Source organism: Phyllobates terribilis, unplaced genomic scaffold (assembly GCF_046119375.1).
Source record: "Phyllobates terribilis strain yellow unplaced genomic scaffold, ASM4611937v1 Scaffold_75__1_contigs__length_6962009, whole genome shotgun sequence".
Taxonomy (NCBI): Eukaryota; Metazoa; Chordata; class Amphibia; order Anura; family Dendrobatidae; genus Phyllobates; species Phyllobates terribilis.
In genome coordinates, this window is record NW_027362835.1 from 995,762 (window position 1) to 1,022,930 (window position 27,169).

The 27,169-nt window shown below is 46.8% G+C and overlaps 1 protein-coding gene across 2 annotated transcripts in view; it reads right to left on the reverse strand.

Moving 5' to 3' along the window:
- Positions 1-27,169, reverse strand: part of SPON1 (spondin 1) — a 1,048,567-nt gene that overhangs the window by 261,362 nt on the left and 760,036 nt on the right. For both annotated transcript variants that reach the window (XM_073662598.1, XM_073662597.1), the window contains exons 9-10: positions 10,500-10,640; positions 8,507-8,582 (exon numbers count right to left, since the gene is read on the reverse strand). In XM_073662598.1, coding sequence (XP_073518699.1) covers positions 8,507-8,582; positions 10,500-10,640 — 217 coding nt within the window. The remainder of the gene's footprint in view (positions 1-8,506; positions 8,583-10,499; positions 10,641-27,169) is intronic.

Consider the following 27,169-nt stretch of genomic DNA (forward strand, 5'->3'; position numbering starts at 1 on the left):
ATCTGCTACCTGCCTGCTAGCCTACCTGGAGGCTCCACTGTCACTTGCCGTGACCACCTGCCTGTCCAGAGACTCTTGCCTGCCCACCTGGGAGCGCTCACCTGCTACCTGTCTGCTAGCCTACCTGGAGGCTCTGCCGTCACTTGCCGTGACCACCTGCCCGTCCAGAGACTCTTGCCTGCTCACCTGGGAGCGCTCACCTGCTACCTGTCTGCTAGCCTACCTGGAGGCTCTGCCGTCACTTGCCGTGACCACCTGCCCGTCCAGAGACTCTTGCCCGCTCACCTGGGAGCGCTCACCTGCTACCTGCCTGCTAGCCTACCTGGAGGCTCTGCCGTCACTTGCCGTGACCACCTGCCTGTCCAAAGACTCTCGCTCGCTCACCTGGGAGCGCTCACCAGCCACCTGCCTGCTGTCCTTCTACCCAGAGACTGTCCCTGTCACTTGCCGTGAGTACCCGTCCTTCTACTCAGAGACTGTCCCTGTCACTTGCCGTGACTACCTGCCCTTCTACCCAGAGACTGTCCCTGTCACTTGCCGTGACTACCTGCCCTTCTACCCAGAGACTGTCCCTGTCACTTGCCATGACTATCTGCCCATCTTCCCCGGGAGCCACCCGCTTCCTTACAAGGACCTCCCCCTTGTATAGTTGCTCAGAGGTTCCGCCTCCCAGACCCGTTACAGTTTGCTCGGGCCATGGAACCCGGTGGCACCCAAGCTCCCTCGCTCTCGGACCTATGTCATGAACTGTCCCGTCAGAGGTCCCAACAGGAGTCCCTCCTGAGTCATCTGCGGAATGTCAACTCTCGCCTGGACACTCTGACTGCTCCACCAGCAACCACCGCTAGTGTCATGACTCGCAGCCCGGCAGCGCCGCTGCCCACCAATACCATGGCATCCTGCCCCGGACCCCAGCTTTCTGCACCTCCTCGCTTCGGAGGCGACCCCGCTCAAGCTCGGGGCTTCATAAATCAGTGCACCCTGCACTTTGAACTCCTGTCCCACCAGTTTATCTCCGACCAGGCCAAAGTAGCCTTCATCATGTCCCATCTCACGGGGGAGGCACTGGCTTGGCTAAATCCTCTATGGGAGAGAGGAGACCCCCTGGTGTCCAACCTGCCAGCCTTTTTCACGGCTTTCCGGAAAGTCTTCGACGAACCCGGACGGAAGACCTCATCCGCATCATCTCTGCTACGTCTCCATCAAGGAAATCTCACCGTGGGACAATATGCCATACGGTTCCGTACCCTTGCTTCGGAGCTGGCCTGGGATAACGACGCCCTGGTGTCTGTCTTTTGGGAGGGTCTGTCCGGCCGTATTAAAGATGAACTCGCAGGTCGGGACATACCTACCACTCTCGACGACTTAATAACTCTTGCCACCCGGATTGACATCCGGTTCCAGGAACGCACCAAAGAGGTCACCCGTGAGAGGAGGTTTCCACGTCTAGCCCCTACCTTTCAGAAACCTGTCCCTTCTCCTGCTACTCCCCAGGCGCACTCACCCGAGCCTATGCAGGTCGACCAGACCAAGAAGGTCAAAACCCGTCAAGAGTTACGCCGTGCCGAGGGGAGCTGCTTCTACTGTGGCAGTAAGGAGCACCGGATCCGTTCCTGCCCGGAGAGGTCGGGAAACGCCTGTGTCTAGGATCGCTCAGAGAGGTCGTCCTAGACAAGAGTAAACCCTCTCCATCTCTGTTGCTGTCGGTCTCTATCATCTGCGGGGAGAACCGTTATTTTGAACTAGCCCAACTTGACTCTGGAGCTGCCGGAAATCTCATTTCTCAGTCTCTGGTAGAGAAATACCGCATTCCCACCAAACCTCTAGCTATACCCTTATCTGTCGCTGCTGTGGATGGGGGCCTCTTACCACATCCCATCCAACTCATCACCGAATCATAACCCTGCAGGTGGGAATGCTGCACTCTGAGAGCATCTTCTTTCATGTTCTGCCTGGACTCTCTCACGCCCTAATGCTAGGCCTACCTTGGCTTCAGAAACATGCACCCGTGCTTGATTGGCAGACCGGAGAAGTCCTTCGCTGGGAACAGGACTGCCATAAGACTTGTTTAGTTCCCGTCCATCCTGTCCGTCCTTCTCCTACTCCAGCCAATCTACCTGGTATTCCGGCTCCTTATTGGTCGTATGCGGACGTCTTTAATAAAAAGGAAGCAGAGACATTACCCCTTCATAGACCATACGACTGCCCAATCGACCTGATGCCCGGCGCTACTCCTCCCCGTGGGCGCATTTACCCTTTGTCCGCTGCTGAGACCCGATCCATGTCAGAATATATTGAGGAGAATCTGGCCCGGGGATTCATCCGGAAATCTACTTCCCCAGCGGGAGCAGGCTTCTTCTTCGTCAAAAAGAAGGATGGCTCACTCCGTCCCTGTATAGACTAAAGAGGCCTTAATCAGATCACGGTGAAGAATAAATACCCCCTTCCGCTCATACCGGAATTATTTGACCGTCTGAGGGGGGCTAGAATCTTCACCAAGCTGGACCTCCATGGGGCGTATAACCTGGTCCGTATCCATCAGGGGGATGAATGGAAGACGGCATTCAACACCCGGGATGGCCACTATGAATACCTGGTAATGCCCTTCGGTCTCTGTAACGCTCCCGCCGTCTTTCAAGAGTTGGTCAATGACATCTTCCGGGACCTTCTCTACTCCTGCGTAGTGGTGTACCTGGACGACATCTTGGTCTTCTCTCCGGATCTCCCCACACACCGGAGGGATGTTCGTCAGGTTCTGCTCAGGCTCAGGCAGAACCACCTCTACGCTAAATATGAGAAGTGCCTCTTTGAGCAGACCTCGCTTCCGTTTTTGGGCTACATAATTTCTCAGACCGGCCTACAAATGGATCCTGAGAGACTATCTGCCATCGAGAAGTGGCCTCGACCAGAGGGGTTGAAGGCTATTCAGCGGTTCCTGGGCTTCGCCAACTACTACCGCCTCTTCATACCGCACTTCTTTTCCCGGACTGCCCCAATCTCTGCGCTCACCCGTAAGGGCACTAATCCCAGAGAATGGCCGCCCGAAGCTGAGGAAGCCTTTCTTTCCTTAAAACAGGCTTTCTCTTCCGCCCCGGTGCTGCATCGCCCGGACGGCAACAAGCAATTCTTCCTGGAAGTTGACGCCTCCTCCTCTGGAGCCGGAGCGGTACTTACCCAAAAATCGTCTTCCGGGAGAATGGTAACTTGCGGCTTCTTCTCCAAACTCTTCTCCTCTTCCGAGCGCAACTATTCTATAGGAGACCGAGAATTATTGGCCATTAAGCTGGCATTGGAGGAGTGGCGTTACCTGCTCGAGGGGGCTCTTCACCCGGTAATAATTTACACGGACCACAAGAACTTGGCTTACCTCCAGAGTGCCCAGAGACTTAACCCGCGCCAAGCCCGGTGGTCCTTGTTTTTTGCTCGCTTTGATTTTGTTCTTCATTTTCCCCCGGCTGACAAAAACATCAAAGCTGATGCCTTGTCCCGATCCTTCCTGGTGTCTGATCTTGAGGAGGAACCGAAACACATCATCGATCCCACCAGAGTAATGCAGGTGGCCCCCGTGAGTCTAAATCGTCTCCCTCCCGGTAAGACGTTCGTAACAGTACCTGATTGGGAGAAGATCCTACACTGGGGTCACTCGTCTAAGCTAGCTGGCCATGCCGGTCAGAAAAAGACACTCCAGCTTATCACCCGGCACTACTGGTGGCCTACCCTGCACAAGGACATAATAGACTTTGTTTCTGCCTGTGTGTCCTGCGCCCGCAACAAGGTTCCGAGACACCTGCCAGCCGGTCGCCTCCTTCCTCTTCCAGTACCTGCTGCCCCTTGGCAGCATATAGCTATGGACTTCATAACAGATCTCCCTGTCTCTGCCGGTTGTACGGTCATTTGGGTAGTCGCTGACCGCTTTTCCAAAATGGCTCATTTCATTCCCCTGCCAGGCCTCCCGTCTGCACCCGAGCTGGCTAAAGACTTTATCCGCCACATCTTCCGTCTCCATGGCCTGCCCCTCCACATCGTGTCGGATCGTGGGGTTCAGTTCACCTCACGCTTCTGGAGAGCCACATGTAAGTTGCTTGACGTCACTCTGGACTTCTCCTCCGCTTACCATCCACAGTCCAATGGTCAAGTGGAGCGGATCAATCAGATCCTGACCAGTTACCTCCGGCACTTCGCTAATGCCCACCATTCAGACTGGGTGGATCTCCTGCCATGGGCCGAATTCTCTTACAATAATCACGAGAGCGAATCTTCCTCCAGATCCCCGTTTTTTGTAGTCTTCGGTCAGCATCCTCGGATCCCATTTCCCGTCTCCACCTCGGTGGACAATCCGGCTGTGGAATCTCTCGTTAGCAAATTTTCCTCCATTTGGGAGAGTACCCGATCTGCACTCCTTCAGTCGTCCGAGCGGATGAAAAAACACGCTGACAAAAAACGCCTGGATCCTCCACAATTCCGTCCTGGAGATAAAGTCTGGCTCTCGTCCAAGTATGTCCGGCTCAAGGTTCCTTCCTACAAGTTAGGGCCTAGGTTCATCGGCCCACTAGAAGTTATCAAACAAATCAACCCAGTGGCCTATAAATTGAAACTCCCGGCCAACTTGCGGATCCCTAACTCCTTCCATGTATCTCTCCTCAAACCCGTGGTACTTAACTCTTTTTCCAAGTCTACAGGTACGCCTCCTGCTCCGGTTTCCGTTGAAAACGAGTTTGAGGTAGAGAACATTCTGGCCACCAAAAAGGTAAGAGGAAAAAACTTTTTTCTGGTAGATTGGAAGGGGTTTGGTCCTGAGGAGAGAACGTGGGAGCCCCAGGAGAACATCCATGCCCCTCTCATCCTTGATAAATTTCTGTCTGGCCTAAAAAAGGGGGGGCATAAAGGGGGGGTACTGTAGCGTCGGCGTCCCTGCCTCCTGCTAGGCAGCGACGCTGTTCCCCTCACCTCTCCACTCCGTACCCGGCGTCTTCCTCCCTCTCTGCTGGCAGCGCGCGCTGCTTCCCGGCCACTGTGCTTAGGGCGCATGCGCGCGCTCCCCCTCTCTTAAAGGGGCCGCGCGCGCCATCCTAAGGAGTCCCCGGCCAATGGCCGGAGGACCTCCCCATATATAAGGCACCTCCTCCAAAATGGAGGTGCCCGAGCAATGTTGTTGCAAAGCCTTCACTCTGCTTCAGCCCTCAGGTCCCGTTACCAGTTACCTGCCAGTCACCTGCCAGATTCCTGCTTGATACCTGCCTGATATCCGTTTACCTGCTTGCAAGCCTGCGGTCCGACGGTCTGCCTTCCGACACCTGTCAGTCTGTCTATGGACCAGCCTGCCCGCTCACCTGGGAGCGCTCATCTGCTACCTGCCTGCTAGCCTACCTGGAGGCTCTGCTGTCACTTGCCGTGACCACCTGCCTGTCCAGAGACTCTTGCCTGCTCACCTGGGAGCGCTCACCTGCTACCTGTCTGCTAGCCTACCTGGAGGCTCTGCCGTCACTTGCCGTGACCACCTGCCCGTCCAGAGACTCTTGCCTGCTCACCTGGGAGCGCTCACCTGCTACCTGTCTGCTAGCCTACCTGGAGGCTCTGCCGTCACTTGCCGTGACCACCTGCCCATCCAGAGACTCTTGCCCGCTCACCTGGGAGCGCTCACCTGCTACCTGCCTGCTAGCCTACTTGGAGGCTCTGCCGTCACTTGCCGTGACCACCTGCCTGTCCAAAGACTCTCGCCCGCTCACCTGGGAGCGCTCACCAGCCACCTGCCTGCTGTCCTTCTACCCAGAGACTGTCCCTGTCACTTGCCGTGAGTACCCATCCTTCTACTCAGAGACTGTCCCTGTCACTTGCCGTGACTACCTGCCCTTCTACCCAGAGACTGTCCCTGTAACTTGCCGTGACTACCTGCCCTTCTACCCAGAGACAGTCCCTGTCACTTGCCGTGACTATTTGCCCGTCTTCCCCGGGAGCCACCCGCTTCCTTACAAGGACCGCCCCCTTGTATAGTTGCCCAGAGGTTCCGCCTCCCAGACCTGTTACACTGGTATGCATGGCACATCTCACCCCCAATCCTGGTATGCATAGCACGCTTCATCCCCAATCCTGGTATGCATGGCACCCCATCTCTCATCCTGGCATGCATGGCCCCCTCATCCTAAATTTGATATACATGGCACCCCGCATCCCAATCCTGGTATGTATGGCACCCGTCATCCCCCAATCCTGGTATGTATGGTACCCAATCCCTTATCCTGGTATGCATGGCTTCCTCATCCCCAATCCTGGTATGCAGGGTACCCCTCATCCCCAATCCTGGTATGCATGGCACTCCTCATCCCTATCCTGGTATGTATGGTACCCCTCATCCTGGTATGCATGGCACCCCATCCCTCATCCTGGTATGCATGGTACCCCGCATCCCTATCTTGTTACGTATGGTACCCCTCATCCTGGTATACATGGCACCCCATCCCTCATCCTGGTATGCATGGTACCCTGCATTCCTATTCTGGTATGTATAGTATCCCTCATCCTGGTATACGTGGCACCCCTCATCCCAATTCTGGTATGTATGGCCTCCTCATCCCTCAATCCTGGTATGCATGGTACCCCGCATTCCTATCCTGGTATGCATGGTACCCCTCATTCCTATTCTGGTATGCATGGTACCCCTCATCCTGGTATGCATGGTATCCCACATCCCTATTCTGGTAAGTATGGTACCCCTCATCCTGGTATACATGGCACCCCTCATCCCAATTCTGGTATGTATGGCAGCCCTCATCCTCCAATCCTGGTATGTATGGCCTCCTCATCCCCCAATCCTGATATGCATGGCACCCAACCCCTCATCCTGGTATGCATGGCTCCCTCATCCCCAATCCTGGTATGTATGGCCCCCTCATCCCTATCCTGGTATGCATGGCACGCCTCATCCCCCAATCCTGGTATGCATGGCACCACATATTCCTATTCTGGTATGCATGGTACCCCTCATCCTGGTATGCATGGCACCCCATCCATCATCCTGGTATGCATGGTACCCCGCATTCTTATCCTGGTATGCATGGTACTCCTCATCCACAATGCTGATATGCATGCCACCCCTCACCCCCCAATCCTGGTATGCATGGCACCCCTCATTCCCAATCCTGGTATGCATGGCCCCCCTCATCTCCCAATCCTGGTATGTATGATACCCCTCATCCCCCAATCCTGGTATGCATGGTTCCCCTCATCCCCCAATCCTGGTATGCATGGTTCCCTCACCCTCAATCCTGGTATGCATGATCCCCTCACCCCACAATCCTGGTATGCATGGTTCCTTCACCCCTCAATCCTGGTATGCATGGTCCCCTCACCCCTCAATCCTGGTATGTATGGCCCCCCTCATCCCCCAATCCTCGTATGTATGGTCCCCTCATCCACCAATCCTGGTATGTATGGTCCCCCTCATCCCCCAATCCTGGTATGTGTGGCCCCCTCATCCCCCAATCCTCGTATGTATGGTCCCCTCATCCCCCAATCCTGGTATGTATGGTCCCCCTCATCCCCCAATCCTGGTATGTGTAGCCCCCTCATCCCCCAATCCTTGAATGTATGGTACCCCTCATCACCCAATCCTGGTATGTGTGGCCCCCTCATCCCCCTATCCTGGTATGTGTGGCCCACTCATCCCCCAATCCTGGTATGTATGGCCCACTCATCCCCCAATCCTGGTATGTGTGGCACCCTCATCCCCCAATCCTGGTATGTGTGGCCCCCTCATCCCCCAATCCTGGAATGTGTGGGCCCCTCATCCCCCAATCCTGGTATGTGTGGCACCCTCATCCCCCAATCCTGGTATGTGTGGCCCCCTCATCCCCCAATCCTGGTATGTGTGGCCCCCTCATCCCCCAATCCTGGTATGTGTGGCCCCCTCACCCCCTAATCCTGGTATGTGTGGCCCCCTCATCCCCCAATCCTGGTATGTGTGGCCCCCTCATCCCTTTTACACTGCACACATACAAAAAAAAAACACTTATACTTACCTTTCTTCCCTGTGCTCCAGCGCTGCGGTGTCCTGTTCTGCCGGAGGCCAAGGGAGGAGTGTGGCGCCGAAGTACGCGCGTGCCCATACCGAGCTGTCCGGTGCCATTTTGCTGAAGACACACTGAAAATGTGTCATTGGTAAAATGGCGCCAGATAACGCTATGCGTATGCGCCGACTCCGACGCCTTCACTCCAGCCCCGGACTCCAGCCAGAAGAGAGGCACCGTGGCAACGCTTCTCCCGGTCAGGTAAGTATGGCGCCGGAGATCGCGGTATGCCTTCAGTGTCTACGCATACCGCGATCTCCGGCGCCAAACACTCCTCTTACCTGTAACGGCTCCATGCGTTCTTTTGTCTGGAGCCAAACTGTGTGTCACGCTTGTGCAGTCTATCGAGGCTTCAGACAGAGGGCCGTTTGCAGCATTATATTATAGATATGTACAGTATATATATATGTTATATTTCAGAATTATTCTTATGATGTTTTTACCTTCTTCTTTTTCTTCAGTGACAAGATCAGCTATGATATCATCTATGTTGTCAGGGACTATATTGCATTGCTCTCCCTATAAGACACGAGACATGATTAATTGACTGTAAAAAATGCGATGCTGGTCTGATGAGTGATCTGTTTGTTACTAATGATAGTAAGATTTTTCAGCATGATAAGGTTGAATATTATTCTGTATACATTAATCAAACAATGTCACAATTATAGCAATATGTTATGTTCATATTGTTTAATTTTAAATGGTAGAGCAATGAATCATTTTCTTGGCTAATTATCTACACAAAATACTAAGTAAAATCCTTGGCAAACACTTTTCATTGGTATAGCTTGAGGCTTGAGGCATTTTCTTACCCTGTCAACTAAATAGCCATATTTTTGTATATTTTCACACTAAACATGATCTATGTTTGCCAAAATAATGAAGAATTTTTTAAAAAGGGATGTTTAGATACTGCAGATGATCCCCATTTAAATGAATAGGCCAGACTTAACAGAAATTTCCAGACCTAACTGTTTAAACGTAAACTAAATTTTGAACAAGGACCTGGGAATGCAGTGACTAAGATACCCATACTTTGACTAGTCCAACATAACTAGTGTTCATAGTACCAGGCATTCTGTCCAAAGTATGTTTTCTCTGAACTGTTGCTGTGCTTCAAAACTAAACATAGATATTTGTTTGATGATGGAGCCTGTCTATGGTTCATCTTGTCCCTGGTTTGGGCAATATGAATAAAACCACAGGTTTCCTTTAATACAATGTGTTAAAGCGTAATTGCATAACTGCATTTTCAAAACATTTTTGACATATTATGGAGACATGTCAGAACTTTAGATTGGTAGTCGGGAAACCCAGAAAACACTAAAATGAAGGAGTAGAAATGGTCAGATGAGCACTGGTTTACATCAAGACTAAAGGAGGATTCAATATGTACTGCTCAGTAGGAGTATTATTACATCAACTCCCACCAATTAAATCGTATGCCCTGTCTACAAAACATGTTAAAAATTTTCTAAAATCTGAAGCACTCTTTAAATCCATTAAATTTGATTATACAACTATATAACGCAGGAAATATATCATTGTACCGTGTTAGCCAGTAGATAGAAATATATTACAATTTGAGAGTTTTCACTTGTTGATATCCTTAATGGCTAACTGAATAATGGCACTGAATAGCAAGCTGTCAAGTCTACTCAGGTCTGTTCATCAGGCATAATATAATACAAAGTCTGAAAAGTAACATATTTCTACACAACAGGACATAGAATAGTGCAGTAAATAAGACAAGTAACGTAAAGCAGAACTAGAAATATGGGAAAGGGAGAAACAGTTGTGGCAGTAACTATTGGAGTAGTTCATAAATATTGAGTGTGAAAGTTTTATTGTCCCCTGATTGAGGTCTGATCCAGGGTTGTGATGCCGCCAAATTGTCTGAGGAGACATAAATCTATGCCTCCTCAGACAATTCATTCCTTTCACACATTCATTCCTGCTCTGAATGTGTCAAAGGTTGTCATAAGTTTGTACTCCCAGACTCTTCTGTCTCACTTTATTGCTCTATTCAATGTCCTGTTGTGTATCAATATGTGACTCTTCAGATTTTGTGCTACACCTCTGCTCTGCCTACTTATGCCTTTTGGATGAGTAAAGAAGGTATACTGGACTTCTTCTTATCCAGGCCTGGTTGCTTATGACAGGTGTCCCACATCTGCCACAAGCCCTATGTAAAGAGTGGAAAAGTTAACTTTGAGAAAACAGTATTACTTGGCAACCTGAACGAAGCATCTACTGTTCACCCAGAAAACTATACTTTAAAAGAAAAAAATAAATATTAAAGAAATGACTTTTTAGTGCATGACAAAACAGATTTACTTATTTCTTTAAAAAAAAAAGATTATTAATATTATTTTTCATCATAAAATCATTTATGGATCCTTTTGGTCATGTGTGATATGAAATATTACCTACCTTTCTTGCAATTCGCTCAATGGCAACTCTAGCAACTGGAATGATTGGACCTCCTTCTGGATCATAAAATGGGCTCTGTGGATGGTCCAAACTAGTCAATGGACGGATTTTATCTTGTGGTATTGTAGGTTTGTTAGGTGACTAGGTATAATGAGAACACAGAAAAAATATGTTACTGAAATTATCTTTACATGCACATGATTAATCTAATCTAAATAAATATCTATTTTATTTAATTACGAATAAGGATTAGCGGACCTGTGAAAGTTTGGGTTCAGCTGAACTTTAAAGTTCAGTTCGGGTGCCAGAACTTGACCCAAGCCGAACCCAAGACCCAAACCCCATGTAAGTCAATGGGGACTCGAACTTTTAGGCTGTAAAATGGCTGTAAAATGGTCATAGTAAGGGATAAGGTTCTGAAAAAGTTAGCAAAATGGGGGAAAGAGCAGGACAAATGCCCTGCAAACAAATGGGAAATTACATAGAATAAAAAAATATAAAAAATATTCTTGAACCAGGAAGCGGAGGTCCAAGTGAAGGCGTGTGTAGTTTTCTGTATTTGTTAATAAATAAATGAAAAAAAAATGATGAGGGGTCCATCCAATTTTTATTAGCCAGCCAAGGGAAAGCAGACAGCTCTGAGCTGATCTTATTATGCTGGGAAATGGCCAATATCCATGGACATTCCAGCCTATTAATATGAGCCCCCACTGTCTGCTTTGCCTTTTCTGGTTAATAAAAATGGAGGGACACCCAAGAAAATGATGTGGGGCCCCCCATATTTTTAATGACAAGCTAGGGCGAAGCAGACAGTTGCAGACTGAAATTAATAGGCTGGGAAGGTCCATTGATATTGGCCCTTTCCTAGTCTAATAAGACTAGCCGTCAGCAGCCCCAGAAAAGGTGAATCCATTAGATGCCCTGATTGCCCTGGTGTGGTGTTAATCGAGCTAATAGTTTTTGGTATTGATGTCCACTGTGTAATGTCAGCTGACATTCTCGAGGCTGCATAGGTCACTCAAAGTCATTTCTCACTGGCGATGATGTCAGTAGGGTCATCACCTGTGTGATATGATCGTGAGTGACTTATGCAGCCTCATTCTCAAGACTGCATAGGTCACTCGTGGTAATTTTGATGATGTCAGTAACGTCATGGCCCATGAGACAATAAAAATAGGGGAGACCCCAGGTAATTTTTTGGGGGTCTCCTCACTTTTAACCCCTTTAAACCCAAAGGCTGTTTGCACGTTAATGACCAGGACAATTTTTACAATTCTGTCAATTTATGAGGTAATAACTCTGTAACACTTCAATGGATCCCACTGATTCTGACTGTTTTTTCATGACATATTGTACTTCATGATAGTGGTGAAATTTATTTGATATGACTGGTGTAATTTTGTGAAAAAAATTGGAAATTTGGAGAAAATATAGAAAATTTTGCAATTTTCAAACTCTAAATTTTCATGCCCTTAAATCAGAGAGATATGTCACACAAAATAGTTAATAAATAACATTTCCCACATGTCTACTTTACATCAGCACAATTTTGGAACCAATTTTTTTTTTGTTAGAAAGTTAAAGGGTTAAAAATTGATCAGCAATTTCTAATTTTTCCAACAAAATTTACAAAAACATTTTTTTAGGGACCACATCACATTTGAAGTGACTTTGAGGGGCCTTTATGACAGAAAATACCCAAAAATGACATCATTCTAAAAACATCACTCCTCAAGGTGCTCAAAACTACATTCAAGAAGTGTATTAACACTTCAGGTGCTTCATAAGAATATTTGCAATGTGGAAGAAAACAATGAACATTTAACTTTTTTTCACAAAAATTTCACTTTAGACCCAAATTTTTTTATTTTTGCAAGGGTGACAGGAAAAAATGGACCCCACAATTTGCTGTGCAATTTCCCCTATGCATGCCAATACTCAATATTTAAGGAAAAAACACTGTTTGGGTGCACTGAATGGCTTGGCTGGGCGTCATTTGACTTTTTGAATGTAAAATTTGCAGGAAAAATTAGTGGATGCCATGTCACGTTTGGGGAGCCCCTGATGTGCCTAAACAGTGGAAACCCCCCACAAGTGACACCATTTTGGAAACTAGACCCCTCATGGAACTTATCTAGATGTGAAGTGAGCACCTTGAACTACCAAGTGCTTCACAGAAGTTTATAACGTGGAGCCATGACAATAAAAAAAATCCCATTTTTCCCACAAAAATTTAGCCCCAAATTTTTTATTTTCAAAGGGGTAACAGAACAAACTGGACCCCAAAATGTGTTTTGCAATTTCTCCTGAGCACACAGATACCCCATATATGGAGCAGTCGATGTTGTTGAATGAAAATTGCAGACTACCGTTGGAGTGACCAGTACGTTATGCCCAGCTCGTGCTTTTGGAGACATGCACCTAAAAATTAGGTGGCCTCTCATTGCTACAGAAATACCAAAGATGTGGAAGCTAACTGTGTTTAGGCACACTGTGAGGCTCAAAAGGGAGGGTGGGCATTTGTATTTGGGAGCACAGAATTTGATGAATTTCTTTTGGGGGGCAAGAGCCATTTCGTTTTTCCAGAGCCTTTATGCTACTAGTAACGTGGAAGCCCCCTATATTTCCGTTAACAGATGATGGACATGAGTGGGAACTAACTTTTTTGTGGAATGAGTCAAAGCTTTTATTGTGATTCAAAATGCTATGTAAAATGTTCCCATTTATCCTGTGCGCTACGCTGAGCACTGATAATGGAGTTTTCATTTAAATCTCCGAGTGACGTAATTCAGATGTACCTTCGAGGGATCCTTACACTATAATGAGGCAGCAGAGTTACTCTGGACTCCATCTGGCCACTGTTTAGCGGTGTCCTTTTTTTCAGAGGTTCACAAAATGTGGCCGACTACACTTTTATGCACGTCTAATAAAAAGACAGACATCGAGGGATCACAGGCCAAACGGCGTCCACAGTGCCTACAGTTGCCTCATTACAGGGAATCTTCCGACTGGGGTTCTGTATGAATCACGTATTTCAGAGATTTACACGGAAATCCCGGTGTAAGCATTCAGCACAGAGCGGATAAATGTGAGCCGAGCCATACTGAAATCTTTGGGAGACAGAATGAATAAATCAGCAGCAGGTGAAGAAATGTTTTTATTTATTTTTTCGTTCCTCGTGCAGTATAAGCAATTAGACAACTTTATTCTGCGAGTCGGAGCAATTACAGTGATACGAGATTTATATTGGGTTTTTGATGCTGGGCTGTTGTCACACACTAAAAAACACTTTAAAAAAAAAAAGATTTTGCATCGCCAGATTTTGAGAGCTATAATTTTTCCATATTTCGGCCGACAGAGTCATGTAAGGGCTTGTTTTTTGTGGGACAAATTGATGTTTTTATTGCTACCATTTTCGGACACAAGACATTTTTTGATCGCTTTCTATTCCAATTTTTAGGAGGCAGAATAAACAAAAACCAACAATTCAGGAATGTTTTTTTCAGGTTTTTTTTTTATGCCAGCTTTATTCTTCAGATCTGTACGTTTTCACTGATACTAGATTTATATCAGTTTTTTATGTTTAGGCGCTTTTACACTATAAAAACTATTTTATAGAAAAAAAAAATTTTTTTTGCATTGCTTTATTCTGAAGGCTATAACTTTTTTATTTTCTGGCTAATGGAGCTGTATGGCAGGAGCATCCCTATGCTATGCGGGCTGTCAGCGCTGCACTACAAGCAAGCATGTTAGATCATGCACTGCGCATGATCTAACTAACTAGCTGGTGCCTGGTGACGTGGATGTTGTCATAACAATCGGGTCACCATGGCAACAATCGGGACCCCGGAATGATGTCGCGGGGTCTCCGATCCAAGGTAAGAGGGGCTTTCTTTCCTCTGCCTGCTCCCTAAATGCTGTGAATGACTCTGATCGCAGCATTTTGGGGGTTAATAAGCAGGGAGCTATGGGGGACCGAATGCCTGGTGTCAGCTGTCAGAATCAGCTGACACCCAGCGGCGTTCGCGCATGCACAGCCTCCATGTGGGTGCGATCGCCGAGACGCATCTATACGTACCTGATCATTAAGGTCCAGCGCACAGGGACCTAAAGATATGTCTCACGTCAGAAAAGGGTTAATAACCAGCAAAGGCAATGCAGACAGCTAGGGGCTGATACTAATAGGCTGGGAAGGTCCATGGATATTGGCCCATTCCCAGCAAAATAATACCAGCTCACAGCTGTCTGCTTTCCCTTGGCTGGCTATTAAAATTACGGTGGTCCCCATGTCGTTTTTTCTTTAAATTATTTCTTTCTTTCTTTTACACTGTCCCTCACTCAGCTGTCCCTACACTAGTCAGAGCAAAATGGAGGAGCCACCCGTGATCCGGCATTCGTACATGTCGGGTCATGGGTGGCACCGGCCAATCAGAGCGATGCCAATATTTAGCATGGCTTTGATGGCTGCAGAAGTGCCCACAGCCTAAAGGTTCATTTATTGGCTGTGCTGCAGCCTTTCAACAAGCTTTATTAAGCATCTGAACTCTGAACAGTAATAAAGACTTTTCACAAGCTTACAGGAGAAGTCTATGTTCAAGACTTAGCACCGGCCTAGTGTCTGGTAAGAACCCTGAACTTTGCAGATCGGGTTCACTCATCCCTAATTATGAAATCTTATGCAGCATATTTTACAGCATGCAAAAAACTATATCGTAGAATGGAAAAAAGGAAGGGGTTAATTAAAGCCAAAATATAAAATGTTTCCTACTTAACCCCTTTCTGTCGGGGAGTGTAATAGTACGCCACACGTCAGATCCCCCTGTGTGATGCGGGCTCCGGTGCTGAGCTGGCACCTTTCCAGGCACATTTCTGCTGATCTATACAGCTGACATGTGCCTGCAACAGCCACGAGTGGAATCGCGATCCACTTGCAGCTGTTAACCAGTTAAATGCCGCTGTCAATGTCTGACACATGATCGCGGGTCGCCGACAGGTTGGCATGACAACTCGGGATCTGCAGAAGAACCCTGTGGTTGTCACTGCCAGATTGCTATGAGCGCCACCCAGTGGTTGGCGCTCATAGCAAGTGAGCAAATCTGCTACACACAGGCGATCTGATCATCAAGTGCTGCTGGTAGCCTCCCATGGAGACTATTGAAGCAAGCAAAAAGTAAAAAAAAATGTTTTTAAAAATATAAAAAAAATATAAAAATTGAAATCGCCCCTCTTTTGCCCCATTCAAAATAAACAATAAAAAAAAAAAAAAACATACACATATTTGATATCACATCTCTCAGAATCGCCCAATCTATCAATATAAACAAATAATTAATCCAATCGGTAAACGGCATAATGAGAAAAAAATTCTAAACTCCAGAATTACGTTTTATTGGTCACCGCAACATTGCAATAAAATGCAATAAAAACACACTACAGGCTGATCCAACTTTGATGTAATGCACTTAAAACAAGTCAAAATGAGGCTCAGTATTGTGTGTGGCCTCTACGTGCCTGTATGACCTCCCTAAAATGCCTGGGCATGCTCTTGATGAGGCTGCGGATGGTCTCCTGTGGGATCTCCTCCCAGACCTGGACTAAAGCATCCGCCAACTCCTGATGAGTCTGTGGTGCAACGTGACGTTGGTGGATGGAGCGAGACATGATGTCCCAGATGTGCTCAATCGGATTCAGGTCTGGGGAATGGGTGGGCCAGTCCATAGCTTCAATGCTTTCATCTTGCAGGAACTGCTGACACACTCCAGCCACATGAGTTCTGGCATTGTCCTGCATTAGGAGGAACCCAGGGCCAACCGCACCAGCATATGGTCTCACAAGGGGTATGAGGATCTCATCTCGGTACCTAATGGCAGATAGGCTACCTCTGGCGAGCACATGGAGGGCTGTGTGGCCCATAGATTCATTCAGATCTAGGATGTGTTATTTGAGTGTTCCCCTCCCTGAAGAAGAAGGACAGTGATTCCTTCGAAATGCATTTGATTTTGTGGCCGCTCTGAGGCTCCGTTGCTCTCTCAGTAGTGACGTCACCCTAACCACACTCACCCCCGTGTGTGGCATCAGCTAGCGGCGTAGCTTCCGTCTGGGGCACGCCGCAGGTCGAGCGCCAGCTGAAGATTCACGGCAATTGGCATCTCTGGGAGGACGCTCCCATTGCAGACTTTTTCACCACCAGGCACTACACAGGGACTCCAGGAGCTAGCACAATATAGGAGGACAAAGCAAACTACACAGGTTCACTGCATTGGTTCATATGTAGTGTCTAATTGGATGGTTTTATCAGTTGTCTCTGTGATCCCTATAGCAGCACAATAGGGGATTGCAGGTGCAGGGATCCTTTTTCCATTTTATTATTGACATTATTGTAGGTAGGTCTAATATGGCATTAGCCGGATTACTCCTGACATATGTTTACCCTGGTGTTCTAGATTCTTTCAGACACTTATTTTTGACGTTTGCGAGCGAGGTAGTATATATTCCATTCACTACAAAAGTATAACTTGTTTTGCAAAAAATAAGCCCTTAAGCAGCCATATCGTCTGAAAAATAAAAGTTATGGCTCTGGGAGGAAGGGGAGCAAAAAACGAAAACGCAAAAATGGAAAATGCTCCAGTCATGAAGGTTTTAAAAATGGCCACTTTAATTTACAAATTTCTTATTTGTCAAATCTTTCCTGGAAAACACCATGAAATGTTCAGCATGTTTTAGGAGAATTTATAATGATATGAGTGTCCATGAGCTAATAGAGTAAAAGATAGCTTTCTGTTCAAGCATGAGTCCTGAAAAAAGTGAGTGAAAAAACCATGGCCAGGGGCACCAAACGGGAATTTTGCATGGGGCATCATTTAGATTAAGGCTGGCCTGCCCACCACCACACTACTGCTATTCCATATTTCTGTATCACATTTATAAATTACATGCTATACTCGTACTATGATCATTAAGATTAACCCAGCATTATTTTTAGTTCACAATTCACAATAAAAACACAAGTAGCTAATGAGGAAATTAAACAACTAGGCAGCTAATCAAGTGCAAGGGTCATTATTACTGTCTAAGGAGCTAAAGGGGGCAATAATGTGCTTTATTCTCATGACTATTCAGACATTTTGGTTGTCTGTTTTATTTTAAGATCAGAGATATGGAAAAAAGTTCTGCATGCCGGACTTTCTTCCATAAAAAGATAACCAAACGGATCCCAGACACTTCCTGTAATATTTAATGGGGTCCCCCTACTTTAGTTAGCAACAGATCACTTATTCTATTTATCAGAGAAATAGAATTTTCAATCAGACGGGAGAACATAACATTACGATGTGGAGCACTGAGAAGACGACATTTACTGTTTAGTAAGAAAGAGAAGATCACAATCATTGTGTGGAGCACAAAATATTACACTGTTTAAGGTACAAAAGTTGGCACTTTTACTGTGTGTGTTGTACCATGATCATGTGTTGGGAACTTTAAATTTTGGAGAATCCTGTGTGTAGCACTGTTTTGAGGGTAGAAGGTAATTATCATAATGACAATATTGCAGATATTGTGATCACTATATGACACTGCAGGTGCAGACCAAGAATGGGGAGTTTGTGTTGGTTAGTAATAGTTGGGAAGCTGCAGGAAATGTGATACATCGAATGTGTTTGCTAGAAACTCTGCATATATAACTCATGGCTAGAAAAAGTAGTGGTATTATTGGTACAATTGGTCATCTTTTGAAATTCAAATTCACCAGATTCGCTGTAAATCGATTTGCCACAAGTCGCAAATAATGCAAAGCCTCAAACTGTCGGAAAAGTCAAATGTAACAACCTGAAGCCTCCTAAGAAACCCTTTTAATAAATTTATAAAAAATACAGACTTTGACAATGTTCACATGTCCAGTAATCATCAGAACGGATCCAGCAGGAATGCTGCAGATACGATGTTTTGATAATCTGTTGCAGAATCCACAGGCTGGATTTCATGGGTGTACCATCAAGACAGGCACATGGATCTTCAGCAGACCCCTGGTAGTCATGGCAACCCACTGTTGCCACGATATTGTGTCGAATAGCACCCCCCCTTCACTGGAGCACTGTAAGTGCTGCTGTCACAGACTGACAGCAGCATTTAACTGGTTAACAGCCACAGGCAAAGCTTCATTCAATGTGTGGCTGTTAGATGGCTGAATATCACAGAAACCATTTGCCAGAAGAGATGCGGCTGAGTTTCTGTGCCTGCATAAAATACAGGGAGCTGGCATAGATCATATTACTACATCATATGTCAGTAAGGGGCTATTAACACTCTGCATTGACATCCTCTTATGGTTCTTTGGCAGGAAGCTACAACTGCCAGGAATGGCTCAATTGGTACAGGCAGGCATGACAGGTTTACAGGATCAGCAGGTGCTGGCAGGCACGACAGATATACAGGCAGACATGGCAGGTATGGCTGGTATACAGGCAGGCAAGGCATGTGCTGGTAGGTACGGCTGGTGTACAGGCAGGAACAGCAGGTGCTGGCAGGTACGGCTGGTATTCAGGCAGGTATGGCTGGTATACAGGCAGGCACTGCAGGTGCTGGCAGGTACGACTGGTATACAGACTGACACGGCAGGTGCTGACAGATACAGCTGGTATACAGGCAGGTATGTCAGGTGCTGATAGGTATGGCTGGTATACAGGCAGGTACGGTAGATGAAGGCAGGTACAGACTGGTATACTAGAACAGGGGACCTGAGAACTAGCAAGTATGTAGACAAGTTGCTCAGGCAACTCCCAACAGGTGCCCAGAGATCTGCCAGATGTGTGCAGATCCTGGGAGACTGCAGCAGCAGGATGAAGCACGGGAAGATGACACACAAGCTGAGGGAAACACTAAGTGCAACACAATGGGAAGAGAGGGAGGAAACCCAAACACTAGGGAAAGGGGGAGTGGAGACCCCTAGGCATATCTGACAACACCATGTCTCCCTTAATGTCCCTAAATAGGTTATCGCTGAGCAGGAAACCTAATCCCTGAATGCTCCTAGCTATAGGCCCTAGATAGGGAGGAGATAGGGTGAGCACTAGTCAGCCCCCACTGCAACTAAAGACAAACATGTAAACAGACAAGGGAATAAACTTAGCTTGAGAAGATACTAGAGAGATCACACCAACTATCCTCCAAGGTAACTCCAAGAAGACACTAGCCGACTACTAGTACTCCAGGCTTGGACAGAGGAAAATAGAGCTATCACCGGTGACTCTCTGGAGAGATGGATGGTATTTAAACATCCAACAAGGGTGAGTCAATTAGCAGCAGAAGGTGGAGGTCTCTGCTGGGTCCTAGGAGAAGGATATCACCACACTACAGAGATGAAAAGATCAAGAAAATGCCTGCAGAGCCAACACAATGACCTTCTACAGCAGGATCCAGGACGACTGTGTGTCCCACCTGACACACCTGTGACAGCCAAGGACCGGGGCGTTGAGTAAGTTGGCGTCACTGCCGTGGGAGAGGAGGATGAGGATCACGCAGGGATGCTGACGCTACTGTACCCCCTTTTTACACCCCCTCTTTTTCAAGCCCACAAGAAATCTCTCCAGAAGGAGAGAGGCATGGATATTCTCCTTGTGCTCCCAAGACCTCTCCCCAGGACCGAACCTCATCCAATCCACTAAAAAAAAGTTTTTTTAGTTTTTAGTGGCCAGAGTATTTTCTACTTCAAAGACATCTTTGGAGATGACTGGAGCAAAAGTGGTACCAGGGTCCTTGAAGACGGTGCTTAAGATGACAGGCTTGAAGAGGTACATGTGGAAAGAGTTAGGGATAAGTAAAGAGGCCGGGAACTTGAGCTTTTAGGATACGGCATTGATCCCGTTGATAACCTCAAACAAATGATAAAACAAGGACCCAACTTGTACGAAGGTAGATTGAAATGAACAAAAATTTGAAGAAAGCCAGACCTTTTCCCCAGGAAGAAACTGAGGCGGCCCAAACACCTTTTGTCCGTGTGTTTCTTCATCCATTCTGAAGACTTCACCAATGTGGTATTGGTGTCCTTCCAAATTAGCGAAGCCCTTGATGAGAGCTATGGTTGCAGGGGTGTCGGAGGTAGTAGCTACAAGAAATGGAATATTAGGGTGTTGACCATATACAATAAAAAAGGAGACTTAGCAGAGGACTCACTTACACGGTTATTGTAAGAGGATTCTGCCCAAGGCAGGAGTTCAGCCCAGTAAATGGGTGAGGATTGATGAAATGCTCCAAGAAGTTGGTTAGGATTTGGTTGACCTGCTCTACCTAGCCATTGGAGTGAGGATGGTAGGCTGAAGAGAAGTTGAGGGTTACATTTAGTAGCTTACAGGTAGCCCTCCAGAATTGAGATGTGAACTGGACGCCTCTATCAGAAACTATATGGAGAGGTAACCCAAGAAGACGGAAGATAGTCTAGATGAACTTCTCAGCTAGCACAAGAGCAGAGGGGAGACTGAACAAAGGAGTAAAATTGGCCATTTTTGAGAAGTGATCCACAGCTATCCAAATGACGGTACTTCCGACCAGGACTGGAAGATCGGTGATGAAGTCCATCCACATTTGCTGCCAGGAAGCTGACAGTATGGGCAGAGGAAGTAACCGACCAGACGGAAGCTGTTTTGGAGTCTCTGGCCATGGCCCCACTATCAGTATTTGGTCAGTATTCGGTCAGTATTTTTTCTCAGGAGTGGGACCCATAACCAGGAGTGGGTGCTAAATGCAGAATTGGTGCACTTGTTTCTATTATACCTTTTCTCTGATTGTTCCTCACCTAGTTTTGGCTCCCACTCCTGAGACCGGATAGTGACCGAATAGTGACCAAATACTGATAGTCAGGCTGTGGCCTCATTCTGAGCACAGGATGGACATGCCGAGATGAAATCTGCAATATCTTTGCACTGAAATGGCCACCAATAACGCTGAGAAAAAAGCCGTTTTCTACTGTCCAGCATGACCAGCCAATTTAGATGAGTGACCATACTGAAGAATAAGCCTCCTGTCTGGTTCAGCAATGAAGGTCTTTCCAGAGGGGACCTGAGACAAATCCAACTGAGCAACAGTAAGCATTTTGGAGGACTCAATGATGTGTTGAGGCTCCTCCTTCTGGTCAGAAGACAAAAAGGACATAGAAAGCGCATCCGTCTTGACGTTCTTGTCTGCTAGATGGAAATGGAGAACAAAATCAAAGCAGACGGAGAACAAAGACCACTTGGCTTGACTCTGATTTATCCACTGTGCGGGCTGCAGATAGGCTAAGTTCTTGTGGTCAGTATAGATAATTACAGGATGAACTGCTCCTTCAAGTAGAAAGCTCCACTCCTCCAAAGCCAATTTAATCGCCAACAGTTCTCAATCGCTTATCGAGTAGTTGCGTTCTGGAGCCAAGAAGGCATTGGAAAAGAAACCGCAGGTCACCATACGTCCAGTAGGAGATTTCTGAGTAAGAATGGCACCAGCCCCAGAGGAAGAAGCATCCACCTCCAAAAAGAATTACTTTCACGTCTGTGCAGCACTGGAGTTGAAGAGAAGACCTGTTTTTGGGACGCAAGCGCTTTCTGCCTCCGGAGTCCATATCCTAGGGTTAGCACTAGTGACGAGCAAGCACTAAAATGCTCAGGTGGTTGTTGTCAATCCGAGCAATGAGCCCAATGTAACTCAATCGAGCATTTATCCGGCCGGCACCTCCCCCCCCCCCCAAAGGTCTGAAGGGGGCCTAAAAATTGCCAAAATCGATGGAAACAGTGCTCAAATGATTTGGGAACAGGATGGGGAAGACCCATAGAAGCATCTATGATTCACAGGTCAATGCTGTAAACAATGTTGTCAGAGTACTAAGCCACTCACAATAAAACATACAAAAACAAAGCCAAAATTGATTTTCCTGGAAAAAACGTTAAGGAACATTCTTTCCAGGGTAATGACTTGTATATAAGGCAAAATAAATTAACAAAAACAAAAATGCTTCTCCATACCTTGGGCAATGTTGACACATAACATTATTGATGCGTTTTTGCACTTTTGCATTGCTTGGTGAAAAATACTTTCACCATTAAATGTAGTTTTACAATTTTACTACCTTATCATGTTATTGTGTATGCAGTGACTGCAAGGGCTGACAAAAATTTGGACGCACTCCAATACCCCTTTGAAGAGACGTAGAGGAGGGCCTTATAAAAAAAATTGTTCCCATTATTAAGAAGTGGGTCTCCTATAGTGGTAATGCCCATGCACTAAGTGTATGGGCTGAAAAACATTTAACCCTGGGGGGTATACATGAACATACTGTATAACATACAGAATGTTAGAGGTAGGCCTCAAAACAAATTTTCTATGGACATCATGAATACCATTAAAAAAAATTATGTGGGTGTTGCATGATGGCCACCCTGTTCATATGGTGGAGGAGAATGAGGAGAAGGAGAAGGAAGAGGGTGACATAAAATAGACAAAATCATGAAGCATATACCTATGTCTGGGTGTGAAGAGGTGCATGGGAATAGATCCCCCAAAAAACACTGGATTTGACTTTATGTTCCTCTGCTATCACTCAGTGGTGTTGAGAAGTCTGGCCCAATCCAGCCCTTGTTCATTTTGATAAGAGTCAGCCTGTCAGCATTTTCAGTTGACAGGTGGATGCGCCTATCAGTTATAATACCCCCAAGGGCACTAAAAACCCACTCTGACAAAACGCTAGGGGCAGGGCAGGCCAGGACCTTCCATGTAGCCAGTTCATGCCACATGCCCAGCTTGGATACCCAACAGTTATAAGGCACAGAGAAATCACGGAGGATGTTGGGACGGTTGGCAAGGTACTCCTCAGCATCTTCCAAAACTTTTCCTTCCCTGTCAGATTGCTGCTGGGTCCAAAAGTCAGAAGGATTAAGAAGGCGTCTGCAATTCTAAATGCAGAGACCTTCTGCAGACAGATGCAGAACGACCATCTGTTTCATCTGACACACCCGTGAAAGTACCCTACCTTCTACGAGTGACCTCCAGACACTCAGGACCAGGTTTCTCAGGATAAGAGGTGTGGAATGAACGAACCAGTCTTGGGGCATTCACCTCTGATGCTGAAACACAAATCCTTTCCTCTGGACCTTAAACCTTCCAGTGCACCAAGTATTGTAGGGAACGACGCTGGAGATGAGAATCTACAATCCTCAAAATCTGAAACTCCAGATTACCATCAACCATTATTAGGGGTGGCAGTAGGGGTGAGAACTCAAGAGGTTCCCCATATTTCTTGAGTAGAGACCTGTGAAAGACATTTTGATTCTTAAGGTCCTGAGGTAGCTCAAGACGAAACGCTGCTGGGTTAATGACGGCGGTTATTTTATAGGGACCAATAAATCTAGGTCCCAGCTTCCAGGAATAACCTTCAAGTTGATATTCCTGTTAGGGAACCACACAAAGTCTTGTGGCACACCGACTGGTGTGTGATGTCCCCATGCGTTGGAACTATACATTGCAGATGTTGGGAAGAATTTGTGAGCAGAAGAGGGCAGTTGTTGACTACCTGCATCAACAAGGTCGTTGGTATTCAGGTCAGACTCCACATATAAAACCTCAGGAGTGGACATGGATGTCAGACATCTGTACCATCCTCCAAAACTTTGAGGACTCCACCAAGATGGTGGATCGCTCTCAATTAAAGATGAGTTGCAGGAGGAGCACAATGAGATGGAGCTAAGAACCATACAGGGTGATTACACACAGCCCAGCCTCATCTCATCCCAATGTGAATTGGGTGACAATGAGGAAGAGGAGGAGGAGGAGGAAGAACTGGAGCTATAGATGGTACAGCCTGAACAACTGCCATATCGTTTGTTCAGCGTGGATAGCCTGAGGACAGGGAGGAGGAGGATGAGGAGGAGAGCATGGTCAGTCATCCTCTTAGTGAGGACACGAAAGTCTTGCCTCTTTGCAGTCTGGCACACATGGCTGAGTTTATGTTATGCTGCCTTTCACGATGTGACCATCGCGATGTACAAATTTTGGGTGACAGTTATTACTGGTTGGTGAGGCTTATAGACACACACTACAGGGAAAACTTTTTGTCTCTTATTCCTTTGCAGGACAGGCCTAATAAAATGGGGAAGTATGAGAAGGCCCTTTTTGCAGAATTAGTGAAAATATTCCCATCTGAAAACTCTGGCGGCAGAGGTCACAGTTTGTTGGACAACCAAGGAGTACAGGAGAGTGAGCCACAATTGCAATTCAGCAGAGGAAGGGGAACACAGTCAAACTTTTGGGACAGTTTTCTCAGACCCTCCCATCACACAGGCCCTGAGGCGCAGGGTACTCTCACAAGGAGTGCAAAGTTTCAGAAGATGGTGAGGGAGTACCTTGCCGACCGAACCAACGTCCTCCGTGATTCCTCTGTGCCTTATAATTATTGGGTATCCAAGCTGGACACGTGGCATGAACTGTCTCTCTACGCCTTGGAGGTCCGGGCCTGCCTTGCCGCTACTGTTTTGTCAGAGTGGGCTGTTAGTGCCGCCGGTAGAAGTATAACCGATAGGCACAGTCGCCTGTCAACTGAAAATGCTGACAGGCTGACTGTTATAAAAAAGAATAAGGGCTGGTTTGGGCCAGACTTCTCAACACCACCGAATAATAGCAGGGTAACATAAACTCAAATACAGTGTCTTTTTTAGGGGAAGACTAACTCTATTCCCATGCACCTCTGCCTTCACACCCAGACATGGGTATACGCTTCCTGATTTTTTCTATTTGCTCTTGCCCTCCTCCTTCTCCGCATCCTCATCTTCCACCACCATATCACCACCATATGTACCATATCAAGATATCTACGTCTCTTGCAAGGGACATTGGAGTTACTCCAAATTTTTGGCAGCCGTTGCTTTACTGCTTAGGCAAATAGTATGGGAGACCCACTTCCTAACAATGGGAACATTGTTTTTAGGAGGCTCACTGACCTCTACGTCTCTTGCAAGGGGCATTGTAGTTTCTCCAAATTTTTGATAGCCATTGCTTCACTGCATAAGCAAACACTATGGGAGACCCACTTCCTAATAATGGGAACATTGTTTTAGGAGTCTCTCTGACCTCTACGTCTCTTGCAGAGGACATTGGAGTTACTCCAAATTTTTGGCCGCCGTTGCTTCACTGCATAGGTAAACACTATAGGAGACCCATTTCCTAATATTGGGAACATTGTTTCTAAGAGGCTTTCTGGCCTCTAAGTCTCTTGCAAGGGGCTTTGGAGTTCCTCCAAATTTATGGCAGCCGTTGATTCACTGCATAGGCAAACACTATGGGAGACCCACTTCCTAATAATGCGAACATTGTTTTTAGGAGGCTCTCTGACCTCTACCTCTCTTGCAAGAGGCATTAGAGTTCCCCCAAATTTTTGGCAGACGTTGCTTCACTGCATAGGCAAACACTATGGGATACCCACTTCCTAATAATGGGAACATTGTTTTTAGGAGGCTCTCTGACCTCTACGTCTCTTGCAAGGGGCATTGGAGTTCCTCCAAATTTTTGGCAGACGTTGCTTCACTGCATAGGCAAACAAAATGGGAGACCCACTTCCTAATAATAGGAACTTTGTTTTTAGGAGGCTCTCCGACCTCTATGTCTCTTGCAAGGGGCAATGGAGTTCCTCCAAATTTTTGGCAGCCCTTGCAGTCACTGCATACGCAATAACAGTATAGGAGACCCACTCATTAATAATGGGAACAACAAAGCATAGCTGGCTGATGGCTCTCTAACAATAGCAAGGGCCGACTGCTGGCCCTTTAAGAATAGTATGGGCCTCCTGATGGCCCTATAAAAATAGGCATTGTGACTTTTAGAGTCCCTCCATCATACATGAAACAGGATGCGTCTGATGATGTGTCACACACCACATGGCCAGATAAGGTTGTAAAATGTTAAAATGACATTTCCCGGTGAATGCATTTGTTTTAAAAATAACGTAAAAAAAAATACAGTAGGATCTTTCTTTAGTATAAAAACCAGAGTTGCCAATGTAACCGCCAATGTTGAAAGCTGCAACACAGCAGCCTGATCTGTGGCTCTCACCGCTGAACATACACCCAGGCATGATAGTGTGTGACAATGGGCGGAACCTGGTGACGGAGAAATGACAGCCGGAGTATATACGGTTTCCCAAAAGTCATTCCTTTCACCGAGCTAAAAAATATGGCTGTGGTGAAATACAACACACCGACAAGCTGTGGACTGTCTCCATACCGTCCCTGGTCACATTCACTTGTTTACATGTTTGTGGTTAGGCGGTCCTTCCCAGTAAGTGCACTGGGCAGGGCACGGGTAATGTTGTGGAACCCATGCTTGTGGAAGGCGGAGAAGACACCGGGAGAAATAGTGGCAGCTGGGGACCGAGTATGGACACCTGGCTGCCTCCGCCATGAGGTTGTGGGCCGCTTACACCTCCACGAGCCTAAAAGGCCACATTTCAAGTGCAAGCAGCATTAGAGGACTTCCTGGGAGAAATCACAGCTAGAGTAGATACGGTTTCCCAAGGCCTTTCACCAAGTTAAAGAATATGGCTGTGGTGATATACAACTCTCAGAAAAAAAGCTGTGGACTGGCTCCGGACCATCCCGGGCCAAATTCACTTGACCACGTGTTTGTGATTAGGAGGTCCTTCCCAGTAAGTGCACTGG